General features: G+C 35.0%; 1 protein-coding gene across 3 annotated transcripts in view; it reads right to left on the minus strand.

The window, feature by feature from the left end:
* Positions 1-236: 236 nt before the first annotated feature.
* The window catches only part of LOC149798770 (apicoplast pyruvate carrier 1-like), a 57,068-nt gene continuing 43,114 nt past the window's right edge, over positions 237-14,190 (minus strand). For all 3 annotated transcript variants that reach the window (XM_089956980.1, XM_089956979.1, XM_089956981.1), the window contains exons 6-10: positions 11,901-12,236; positions 4,745-4,867; positions 4,266-4,475; positions 2,941-3,040; positions 237-989 (exon numbers count right to left, since the gene is read on the minus strand). In XM_089956980.1, the coding sequence (XP_089813106.1) occupies positions 931-989; positions 2,941-3,040; positions 4,266-4,475; positions 4,745-4,867; positions 11,901-12,236 (828 nt within the window). In that variant the 3' untranslated portion in view covers positions 237-930. The remainder of the gene's footprint in view (positions 990-2,940; positions 3,041-4,265; positions 4,476-4,744; positions 4,868-11,900; positions 12,237-14,190) is intronic.

Here is a 14,190-nt window from a genome sequence, read left to right on the forward strand (position 1 = left end):
TATATTGCTACCTGAGTATGTATGTTTAAAGTGTTCTATATTGCTACCTGAGTATTTATGTCTAAAGTGTTCAATATTAATACCTGAGTAGGTATATCTAAAGTGTTTTATACCTGAGTAGGTATTTTCATTCAATAAATCATCTAATCTCTTTCATTAATTAAAATTAATTTTGCTCTAGTATACAGTCAATGCATCTTTTCTTCCTCAAAAATAAATATAACTCAATAAATGCATAATTCAAACAATTATTTTATTCTTAAAATAAAATATATTTACAGTTTTAAAGGGATTGAACAAGAATTTGAAAATATAGACTATATTTCTAAATCACAGAATTTTGTAATGAACCATTAACCCAATGACATTTTGAAACTATCCATTGATTCTGACACTCAGCGTTATATATCATACATTTAAAGACGAAGGAAAAGATCAAGAATAAGTTGTCAAACAGACGCTTATGCAGGACAGTGGAAGAGTTTAGTATGTTGTATACAAACTACACAAAACTGACTATGCAAATCAACTCTTTAAAAAAGTACAACAATATATGTTACGGTTGTTTGTTGTGTGTTAGGGTTATGTGTTATGTGTTAGGGTTATGTGTTAGAAATTATTTGTTATGTGTTAATTGATCCGTGAATATCTACGTGCTTCAAACTCTGCTCAAAACAAATTTCACACACCCTCCAAAACGACCTTCACACCCTGTCCAAAACGGCTTTCACACTCTCTTCAAAACAACCTTCACACCCTGTTCAAAACGGCTTTCACACACTCTTCAAAACAACTTTCACACTCTCTTCAAAACAACTTTCACACATTCTTCAAAACAAGTTTCACACACTCTGTTCAAAACGACTTTCACACACTCTTGCTGGTTACATAATATTTGTCGAAATGTTTGAGAAAAAACTCAAAAAGTTTCTAGTCTTTTTCGTTTTGTTCACTGTCTTCGTCTATGAAGAAGAAAGAAGCCACAAATCCTGAAAGAAATGTAAATCGTTTAATTAAAAGTTTAAAAGAAACTCTTGACAATTTAATTTGCACATAACAACAATAAAGAAATTTTTTTTTACAAAATAAGTGTTACAGTTAAAGAAATGATCTGATTTTCTTGTAGGAACCGTTACAATATTTGTTGGGTTTTTTTTCGCATTATTATATTATTGTAATAAGCATGTGTGCTTATATTATTGCAATACGTCTAGGTGCTTATATGTTTGTAATAAACATAGGTGCTTATTTTGTAAGAAATAAGGATAGGTGCTTAAATTACTGTAATACACCTGGGTTCTTATACTATTGTAATAAGCCTGTGTGTTTTAATTAATGTAATAAACACGGGTGCTTGTATTATTGTAATAAGCATTGATGTTTATATTATTTAATAAGATTAGGTGCTTATTTAATAGCCTAGGTGCTTTTAATATTGTAATAAGCCTGGGAGCTTATAATATTGTAACAAACCTGGGTGTTTATATTATTGGAATATGCCTGGGTGTGTGCTATTGGTATGTATGACTCGGTTTATAGTATATTTATATTTTAGTGATTATTTCTTGTTGGTAGGGAGTCGGTGTTGGAAATATATTTCTCAAACCGAATTAACCAATTTATGTGAGCATTCGTCATAATGTAAAGTATTAACGTGACTGATTGGGGGCACGGATTAGTTTCGTAAAATGGCACTCAGTACTTTTTAAAAATAAGGAATTATATGTATATTCTCATATAAAAGTGCTTAGTAATGTAAATTAGGAATAAGTTCTATATATTAAATGTATAAGTGCTCAGTCATGTGACTCAGGAATAAACTCTGTATATTAGATGTATACGTACTTAGTCATTTGACTTAGGAATAAATTCTTTATATTAGATGCATACGTCCTTCGTCATGTGACTCAGGAATAAACTCTATATATTAGATGTATACGTGCTCAGTCATGTAATTCGGAATAAACTCTATATATTAGATGTATAAGTGCTCATACATGTGACTCAGGAATAAACTCTATATATTAGATGTATACGTGTTTAATCATCACACTTAGGAATAAACTCTGTATATTAGAAGTGTAAGTGCTTAGTCATGTGACTTAGGAATAAATTTTATATATCAGATTTATAAGTGCTTAGCAATGAAACTTAAGAATTAATTCTATATTTTAGATGTATAAGTGCTTAATCATGTAAGTTAGGAATACAATTTTTTATATTAGATGTTAGTGCGTATTTCCTGGTGCATGTTATCAAGTTCCTATCTTCGGCTTTGAAGGGCATTTGTGTCTTAATTTACTCGTTCATAAGCTCTTGCCTTATATTATATTACATTATATTATATTATATTATATTATATTATATTATATTATATTATATTATATTATATTATATTATACTATATCATATTATATTATATTACGTTATATTATATTATATTATATTATGTTATATTATATTATATTATATTATATTATATTATATTATACTATATCATATTATACTATATCATATTATATTATATTACGTTATATTATATTATATTATATTATATTATATTATAATATATTATACTATATCATATTATATTATATTACGTTATATTATATTATATTATATTATATTATATTATATTATATTATACTATATTACGTTATATTATATTATATTATATTATGTTATATTATGTTATATTATATCAGATCAGATCATATCGTATCACATCACATCAGATCATATCATATTACCAAATCGTAGCTGAAGGTAATCAGATTATTTTGTTAACATCGACTAATTCGTTTATCCAGATAGTTTTTTTTTTAAGTGAGAGCGCCCATGTATGCATGTGTCAATGTACGCAGTTGTGTATTTGCACAATCAAACTGTGCTATGAGAGAGAGAGAGAGAGAGAGAGAGAGAGAGAGAGAGAGAGAATACCAAGGACAGTAACCCCTCCCCCGAGAAGATACACTCCATGCCAGCCTATTACATCTCGAAGAGTTGTTCCCATGACAGCGGAAATAATTGCAGTAGCAATCTGAAAGAAAACATTATGGGAAGAACCAGCATAAAGTCCGAGTGTGTATAATACTATGTTATAATGGATAGTTCTTGGTATAAATTACTTAAATTAGAAATAAGAGGTAAAATATTTAATATTGTATATTCGGTGTATGAAAATGTTAAACGTAGCGTGGAATTCAGTAATACCTTGTAGGAAGAATGTTGTGTAACTGGCGTGCGTCAAGGAGAATGCATGTCGCCTTTCTTGTTTTCCATGTTTACTAATGACATTGAAGAAGACTGTATTAACAGTGGTGTACCACGTTCTTACTTAGGCATGCTACACTTGTTTATGATTTATACGCAGATGACCTAGTAATATTTTCTGAGTCAAAACAGTCTTGAAAAAGGATTAAATGCTCTGAGTACATATTGTGATATGTGGCGAATTAAATTTAACGCACGCACAAACACACACACGCATGCATGCATGCGTGCGTACGTACATGCATGCATGCATCCATCCATCCATCTATCCATCCATACATACATACATACTCTCGTGGGTCGGTGGTTCTTTCTGGGGTTTTCCCGGGTTCTTCCTCCACCATTAATACTGGCCGCCATGTATAGCCTATCGTGTGCTGAAAAATGGCGTTAAACCCTACAAGAACAACAACATACATACATACATACATACATACATACATACATACATACATACATACATACATACATACATACACACACAACTACGTTAGTAATATCGAGCCCTGATCCTATAGTGTAGTATCTTTATGACGAGCCAAGCAAAAAGCTTTATGATTTACAGCGGATGGCTCTTATGCTACGAAAATATCATCAAAGAAGACAGAATATTAAAAGGCAAAAATGATTAAGTTTGGAAACCCAAAAAATCAAAATGGAAATTCATCAACAAAATATTATTACAAGCAATACAAACGAAATTCCTTTGTTACATAATAAGACAAGTGCACATGCCTGATTCAAAACAATTCCATGACGTTAAGTGATAGAGTTCTTGTTTTTCTCTTAGTCCTCCATTGTATAAAAAATCGTCAAATCAATTACTACAGCCACTATCCAGATTCCATGTCTTTATGTCATTCAGTTCTATAAGGACCTATCGCTAAACGTGGAGTTATTATCTATGTAGTGATTTCAACATTAAGACAACCAAAAGACGAAACGATGGCTGGAATTTTTAAGGGAAACTCAGAGATATTTCAAAGGTTTACCGTAGCTATTCTTGTAAGGCCGTAGGTGATACCGAGGTTAGAAACCCCGTAGAGTTTGGAAAGAACGGCCGGAACAGTGCTGTAAGTCCCGCACATACAGAAGTAGACGGAGCACACCCAGATTGCGAAAAGGATCTTCCCCACCCACTCCGACGCCATAATTGTCATCAGTAGACATGCCGACCCTGCTGTGATGCATTGAATGGCAACCTAGTGAAACATTAAAAGAAGTACTTAATAAAACACCCATTAGTCTCTTTTCTCCAAACATTTCTGAAGATTGTGCTAGTTTAACAGCTTCATCGATCTTGATACATCACGTGACAAATTTGTTTTATAAACTTCACGAAAAAGAGAAAGAGTACGGACAGTCACACAGACAGACAAAGGGACGATCCATAGATACATGGTCAGAGAGCAAAAGATCGATTATCAGGTACAAACACACATATGGAAGGAAGGTGAGGAGAATTACTCACTTTAAATCGAAAACGGTCCATAATGGCTCCCCAAAATGGTCTTCCAACACAGTTAAACACAGAAGAGAGTGACCCAACCAGGGCGAGAAAATGATCATCGAGGATGAATGTCTGACCGTATGCCTGACCAACATGAAGCAAAAAAATGTAGAGAAATAAATACACAACAGTCAAACTATATTTTTAAGCTAGTTATTACTTTCCTACTACTGTAGTAACATACATTTTTGTGAGGGACCAATTTTCGTGGTTGCCGTTGTTGCCCCGAACCATGAATTTAAATCCCCAAAGAAAACAACCCCCGATTTTCCTGCTGTTTATTCCTAGAAATTAACAGTCCTAATGGTACTTAATCACTCAACATCAAATCCGTAATCTGGCAATAAAATGTTCTTTTATTTAAACCCTTGGACGAAAAGAATTATAAATCATTTTATATTGTTTCAATGCACATGTATTGATAAGGTTCCTGACACCAGTAATTTACACTCGTTGCTTTAAATGAATATGTGAGAAAAGTAAGTGGAGGGAACTGAGAAAAAGCATTAGGTATTCAAACGCTATTAATACTGAAATAATATAAACAATAATTAAAAAAATAACTGGGATATAAAAATGACATTTAATATTTATTCAAATCAATCTTTCATTCATGCTGAAAAATATCCATTTTCCTGAAAAGACATTTAATTTTATCCATGCGTTTTTAATCCAAAAGAACAACAAGCCTGTAAAAGACTAGAACTATTGTTCAAAGAATTATTATTAACGAAACACCTTGTATATACACTAATTACAGCAAAGTATTAAAGCTCACACTTCACTGAATTTTGTCGAAGGAGCAGTATCAACATTGTGTCGATCAATTTTCACGTTACATACAAATGCTTGTCAGTTAAATAACCCCCAAATCGGGAAATTAAACAAGTCAAGCGTTTTTAAATCGCGGATAATACGGTCCTACCTTTAACATATTGTCGCCTGAACTGCAATTATCTATTCAGTGTGAATTGGCTTGATTAATGAAGTTGCAAGGTTCGCAAGTGTCCTGAGTCACCAGTAACATCTTTTTAAGTCATGACTTGTTTAGCATATCAGTTGTGGTATTGTGACTTCAATTCTTCTTTTTGCTCTTTATTTATTGTCAGGTCTAGTGATCGAAGCTGGTCTGTACACGAGGCAGGCACAAACAACATAATTATTCCACTGTCTGTCAATTTAGTTAGCATTTTCGCACTTTGGTGGTCTCTAAACACATCAGATATTGTCTCTGCCTTCTGATTATATAGAGAACGAGGCAGTCGGTCACTTGTTTTCTTCATAATATATGGAATGATGACATTATCCACATAACGAATCATAGATTCTTCTTTTCTCCTGTGCAAGTCTCTTTCAGTCAAATCCCAACGGTCAGGAAAAAAACTACACCCTTTGGTCAGTCGTCCCTGCCTCAATGAGCTGTAGGGCAGGAGAGAACCGGATTTTGTTATCGCGAGCAAACGTGTAACCTGACTCTTGTCATCAAGTGCGGAAACTGACACTTGTTTAGATCCATGGACTTCCATCGCCTAGTTTCCACCTGTCTGAACCCAATTTATCAAAAGACAGTCTGGAATATTGTGCTCTTTCACAACGTTTTCCAAGAACATTTTCTTATTGTCATCAAAACGTCACTGGGCAGATGTTTTATACTTAGTGTACCTTTATACCTCACAAATACCATACGCGACCAATGCTGCTGTGTTCACCGTAATGCGCAAGCTGGCTGCGAGCATGCCTGATGATCACAGCCTCCGCCACAGTTATCAAAATCCTAATATTTATCACTCCCCCATTAATTCTAATTTTCTTGATCCAGTTTTGTACCTCCGCATCAAGCGTGCTTCCTATCATAAATGGGTGGCCCCGGTGTGAACTGAGTAGATTAGAAAGTTCTTGTATATCTAGCTTTTAACTTTGGGTACTGGACCCGAACAGTGCTCTCAGTGACCGTACAACTTAGATCGCTACGGAAATGTGATGGCGGCCTTGGCAACGCCATTATTAATAGAGTATCTTCCTATTTTTGTCCTGATTCCCTCATTATAATTTTTTATACTCTCCTCGCTTTCATGTTTGGCAGCACGACAAAAACAGGGGTTCTACTGCATCGCTAGCTGCCTGATAAGCAAGAGCTTGTGCTTCGTTCTCACCTTCTGACGGGTTAGGAAGTCCGGGAACCGAGAACGGAGGTGGGGAAGTCTAGGCTGAATTGTACCACTCTTAAGCCGCTGTGCAAACGCCATGATCATCAGAAAGTACTGATGGTGCAACGTTATGGACAGTAGTTTAAATAAGAGATCATACACATATGCCTTGATGACTGATTGGCTTCGTGTTGTCCGCTCCTTTCATGTTGATGAAAACAACGTATAAGTGATTGCTCTTGACAGTTGTTTATTTCTGCTTACAGAAGTGGTATTATTGTTTTACTGTTATTGTCTGTATTGGTTTCCATTGATGTTTTACATCCGTTCGATGCACAGTGTTACTACTGAACTTGTCAGGTCTTTGAATTGTGCTCATGCATGTGGCAGTGTTGTTCTAAAGATTAGAGAGACTGCGGTTTGCGTAGGCATAGTTTTATTATTCTGTATTTATTTTGGGTATTTGTAGAGGTTAAGCCACGATATGAAATACCTTCGAATGTGCAAACTTTGACAGGCAAAACCAAAGTTTAAATATCCACTAAAAGGTTTTTTTTTTGAACAAAACAAACAAACTTGAGCACAACGAAAATAACTAATAGTACAATATTAGAATATTAGATACAGCTAGTATTATCTACTGAACTTCGTTCACTAATCACTGAGATTGTTGCGACTATGCCCTTAAGCAGCGGAGGAAGAATAATTATTTTCTTCATGCATATATGGTCAGTTAGTAAGTTTGTGTGTGAGACGGTTTTATGTCGAGTATATGTGTGATCTCAGTAGATCTCACTGTTCCTCTCTAGATTTAACAAAATGTTATTTCCCAAAACTGCGCACTAATGGGACCTTGTTCATGTGTTAGAAACCATTAAGAAAAATTCCGCGTTTAGCTGATGATTGTAACACACTTTTAAGTAGGAACTATTCCGCAAATCCTTAAATTCCGTATGTGAACTAGCACAAATGCATTAAAAATAGCTTACATTTTGGATATTTATTATGTCTCTGTTCTGACACATTTTCATGCAATAACACTCATGATGATTTAAGGACACAAATTTGCTATCTAGAACCAAATGAAACCAGCTGAGCATTTTAAAAGATCATTTCAAACATGTGATTCAGAATTTGTTTTGTAAAACCTAGTATTCGCTCTGAGTATTGCTTTCAACCACATGGTGTAATTTTACTGACTTAGATACACAACAGCATCTAGTACATACTGGCTCACGCATGTATAGGCATTTCCTGGTTCTCCTCTAAATAGCATGAGATCACATGGGTCCTTTCAAATGTCTGGACAAAACTGTGCAGCATAACCTTAAGGACACTTTTATTCAGGGAGTAGAGTGTTTTCGTCTCCATTTTGTTAATTTGTCATCAAACTTAGTCCTAGGAAATATTTGAGGAAATTAAATGATTTGTCCACTTATTTAATGCGTTGCTTTTCACTCTTTTCTGTTATTTAGCTTGAGTCAACTGAGTTATATATATATATATATATATATATATATATATATATATATATATATATATATATATATATATAATGATTGAGCTTAGATTTTATATGAGAGTTCCATAACGAATAAGAAATGTGTATAAATGCATTCATACATATATACACTCAGATACATTGCATAACTAAAGGGTTGAAAGAAAGAAACCCTCATATATCAACATACAGACATTTATTGTACACTTGCCCTTCTGTACTTGTAAGTAACATAAGCTACAGACAAGGTTTAGTTCGATTGTGGCCCTTTACTACTCTTCACAGTTCAGTCATTAAAAGTACCTAAACTTCTTGTCTTTAAGTAACTTTCAAAGCTTGAATATTTCCATGCTGTATTTCTAGTTGATGACCCTAAACTACCAATTCGAACGCAGAAAACAACCTGATTTACTATCAACATGGAGAAATAGAATTTGATCTAGTTGTTTCCTGTTGGAATGTTGTGACCACAAACGGTTGCTAGTTTCAAAGTTCCGTCTTTGTTAGGAATGCAGTCTATTACATATTGCTGGGTAGAGAATATGTGCGATTATACACTGGTGTGGCATTGAAATAGCTTCGAACAATAATTTCCGACCACTGATTCTTTTTTCTTTTTTTTCTCTGAATATCTTTATATGTGGTCAATAAGTTTATATAAAGGCAATATTTTATATGTTCAACATGTATTACTCTACAAGACCTTTCCCATCATTGAATTGCGTCTGGGTTCCTGTAAGATTAAGTCATACTTATTTGGGATGTCTTTGTAGCATTCTTATTTGGAAAGGTCATACATATTTGAGATGTCTTTGTAGTATTCCTGTATGGAGAGGTCATACATATTTGAGATGTCTTTGTAGCATTCCTGTATGGAGAGGACATAAGTATTTGGGATGGCATTGTAGTATTCTTGTATGGAGAGGTCATACATATTTGGGATGTCTTTGTAGTATTCCTGTAAGATTAGGTCATACATATTTGGGATGGCATTGTGGTGTTCTTGTATGGATAGGTCATACATATATGAGATGTTATTGTTGTATTCCTGTAAGATTATGTCATACATATTTGGGATGTCTTTGTAGTATTCCTGTATGGAGAGGTCATACATATTTGAGATGTCTTTGTAGCATTCCTGTATGGAGAGGACATAAGTATTTGGGATGGCATTGTAATATTCTTGTATGGAGAGGTCATACATATTTGAGATGTCATTATTGTATTCCTGTAAGATTAGGTCATACATATTTGGGATGTCTTGGTAGTATTCCTGTATGGAGAGGTCATACATATTTGCGATGTCATTGCAGCATTCCTGTAAGATAATACCATACATATTTATGATGCATTTGCAACATTATTGTATAGTGAGGTCACACATATTTGGGATGTCTTTGCTGCATTCATAGAAGGTGAGGTCGCGTATGTTTATGATGTTACGTCTCTACTGCATTTCTGTATTATGAGTCTATACATATCTGAGATGTCTTGGCAGCATTCCTGTATGGTAAGGTCACACAAATTTAGGCTGTCATTGCAGCAGTTCTACAATATAAGGTCATACATATTTGGGATGTCTTTGTAGCATTCCTGTAAGATAAGGCCATAAATACTTGGGATGCATTTGCAATATTACTGTACGGCAAGGGCATACATATTTGGGATACCGATGCAGCTTTCAAGTAAGATCAGATCATACATTCATAGATATTTGGAATGTCTTTGCAATTTCCAGTCAAGTGAGGTCATATATATTTGAGATGTATTTACAGCATTCCTGTCAGGCGAGAGATCATACACAATTGGCATGTATTATTTTCGGTTTTTGTACGATTGTGATAAAGAGAAGAAAAACAAATTTGAATAGTAGGTGAAGGGGAGAGGGAGGGGTGGATTAAGATGGTCAAATTGCTGTTATAACAATCACATACTGCTTCTGTCTCTCTTTGTCAAAAAGGAGACGAAATAAATAAGCAAAATTGTTTATAACTTACATTTTACGGGACTTTGGAAATGACTGACCCAGTTTCCACACTTGTAACAAGGGTAAATGATTTGTAGATTCTCGAAAAATCCGTCTTCTTCTCTGTAAAACCCATCATGTGCGAGGAACGGCCATGGCAAATTTGTATCAGTTGAGACAACGTGTCATACTGTACCGTTTAATCTTACCAGGCATCTTTTGTAGGATATTTATCGTCATAACACCGTAACGTACCGTGTATGTGGTAGATATCGTAATAATATCGTAACTATTATAACGTACCATGGATGTGGTAGATATCGTTATGATACCGAAACTGTTATAACGTACCGTGTATAGGGTAGATATCGTCGTAACACCGTAACTATTATAACGTACCGTGCACATAGCAGATTTCGCTACAAAACCGTAACTATTATAACGTACCGTGTATAGGGTAGATATCGTCATAACACAGTAACTATTTTAACGTACCGTGTATAGGGTAGATATCGTCATAACACAGTAACTATTTTAACGTACCGTGTATAGGGTAAATATCGTCATAACACAGTAACTATTTTAACGTACCGTGTATAGGGTAGATATCGTCATAACACAGTAACTATTTTAACGTACCGTGTATAGGGTAGATATCGTCATAACACAGTAACTATTTTAACGTACCGTGTATAGGGTAGATATCGTCATAACACAGTAACTATTTTAACGTACCGTGTATAGGGTAGATATTGTTATAATACCGTAACTATTATAACGACCACTCCGGTGGCCGAGTGATTAGATCATCCGCCTCGGATGCGGGAGGTCGTGGGTTCGATCCCCGGCCGAGTCATGCCAAAGACTTATAAAACTGGTATTAACAGTTGCCTCGCTTGGCGCTGAGCATTAAGAGGTTAGTGTTAGGACTGGTTGGACTGGTGTCAGGATAACGTGACTGGGTGGAACATCATGCTACATGTCTGCGGCATGATTCCCCAGTGCTAGACATGACTTTAAACTGCCATACTGCAGACATCGTAGCGATATGACTGAAAAAATGGTCAAAGCTACATTAAAAATCAACACACACACATAGGGTATATATCGGACCGTAACTATTATAACGTACCGCGTATAGGGTAGATATCGTTATAATACCGTAACTATTATAACGTACCGTGTATAGGGTAGATATCGTCATAACACAGTAACTATTATAACGTATCTAGTATTCTACAGATAATGACAAGTTTACCATAACTATTTAAACATAGTTTGTATAGCTTACCGTAACTATGTTTCCTGACCTAGAATGGGGGTATCAATATTGATATTACCGTAACTATAATAACGTATCTTGTATACGGTAGCTAGCGTTATATTACCGTAATGTTTGCATATTATCTTGTAAAAGGTCAGTAGCATCAAATTACCGTAAATATCGTAAAGTATTTTGTACATTCTAGTTAGCGTCATATTACCGTAACTATTATAACGTACCTTGTATAGGGTAGTTATCGTCAAATTACCGTAGCCCATACTAAAAAGGATGATGGAAAAAATATAGAAATTTCTGGACATCACCATCTGTTTGATCAGTTGAAGAACAGTACGATCTGCCTGAGTATTTTCCCCTGTTGATGCCCTTTCACATTTTGCGTTTCCTTCTTCAACTTCTTCAGTGGAATTTAACTGTTTCATTTCTATGTGGGTGTGTTTCTCTTGTTGTTTTATAGTACTGTTATCGACAGATGCTTCTCCATCTTTAATTTCGGCTTTTCCGTTCTCATCAAAGTTTGTGTTGCTCGTCTTGTTGTCTGTGACAATGACATCAATCTACACGAGAAAAAAAAAATACTATAACACTGGTTAAACATTTGAACACAGACAACATGAAACGCAAAACATTCAGGTAAATGAAGTGAAAGACCAAACGAATTTTCTCTTGTTTTAATTAAATAACTACCTGTCAGACCTACTACGACAATATACAGAATACCTTAAACTAGCTGCCAATTCATTTGACTTGTGTTCTCTCTTAACAAGGCAAAATTAAAAGAAAGTGTTTTTTGGTTTTTTTTCAAACTCTGTCTTACATTAGGGGATGCAGAAAATCTGACTATTGCTGAACGTAGATAAAACAAATGTAACTCATACCTTACAAATCTCGAACGGTTACCTCTACATTATTGCAAATACAACAAAGACAAGGATATTTTGCTGTGATCGGCGCTCTTAATGAGTCGATAACACATCCTAATTCGGAAGAATTCATCTGTTTTACTTCATTAAGTTTTTGTTTTTGTTGTGTTTTTTTTTTCTCCTTCATCTGTTTCCTTCTTTACCTGTGTCTTTTTAATTGAAGTATAGCATAAAGTAAACAGGTTGACTTCGGATATTTCATGAGCATGATTTGTAACATGAGTTGCTTCTCTTCGGAAACTGTTACAGGCACATTTCGATATTCCAGACGACATGGTGAATACAGTTGTCTTCAAGGGATCACCGGGCTGCATAATTTGGGCCAGCGTAGAAGAGATTAGGTTGACACTAAATGTAGCAGCAGCGGAAGGGTCATTTAGTTATACCAAGCAGACCCTGGCAGAGAGCCGATTTGATGGTCAACGGTCATCCTCAAGGTGGGCCCTCTGTCAGCCTGCTGAAGACAACTGACAGCGATGTGCTGCTGCAGATGTTTATGGCAAATATATTGTATCTTTATAGAAAGGCAGCATGATGTCTATAGCATGTCGGGTTTCTCAGGTTTGGTTCAGGATTAGACATCTATGAATTGAATGTGCAGGTAATGTTCTAGAGATACATGGAGAGACAACAGACAGACGTGCGATGAAATAGTTCAAGCAAATGATTATCGAGGTAATGTGATTTTAAACTTAACTTGAGACATTCGTTACAAATGAAAAAGTGTTTGGTAGAGAATAGATAAATCAATACAGGAGCTTGTATTACTACTAGAGAGCGGGTCGATTATTCCGAGACCTATGCAATGGGCTTGCTGCTCTTTGTGTACCAGCTCCAAAACTAATGCCTGTTTTGATACCAAGTCAAAATGTCGAGAGACCTGTTCTCAAAGACACTTTTGACAAATAGCTGTCACTAAACTCAAATCTAGCTAGAAAGCGAAACGGCAATTTCACAAAGACCGCGAGGCCGAGAAACACAGACAATTACTAGCCTTTGTAAACTTGAGTACTAACACGGCGACAGTATATGGCTATCGCGCCAACGTGCCAGAAAAGCTGTATTAGGACAGACAAACCCCAACAAATGTGTTCTGACAATAGTCCTTTATAATATGAACACTTCGGACAATAATTTCCAGAATAATAACCACAAGAACAACAAACCCAGTTTGCACAAATATGATAAGTATTTGGATTAACTTTTCAAACCTGATTACCGGCTGTAAAATTAAAATAGACACGGAGTAACTGGACCTACTAGCAACCACAAAAGTCGCTAGTAGAAAATAAGCATTCAATTTGCCATAACATGTTTGATCTAATTAATTGCATGAGCAGGGCATATTGCCATCGATACAGTGAAACGATCGTTATATTAAAGCAGACAATGGGATTTCGATGTTCACTTTGTAAACAACCATCGTTTATATTACATCTAACAAAGGTGGAGTAAATATTCAGCTGCATGGTTTTCAGTATGTTAAACACGAAGGTCTGTCTAACAGCGTTGTCTAATAGGAGTGCTAACAGCGTGACAGTTAGTATGTAAAGCAAAATCGAAAAATAAAAGATGGAGATATTGTTAG

This window comes from Sinohyriopsis cumingii, chromosome 5, assembly GCF_028554795.1.
Source record: "Sinohyriopsis cumingii isolate HCF-2022 chromosome 5, ASM2855479v2, whole genome shotgun sequence".
Lineage (NCBI taxonomy): Eukaryota > Metazoa > Mollusca > Bivalvia > Unionida > Unionidae > Sinohyriopsis > Sinohyriopsis cumingii.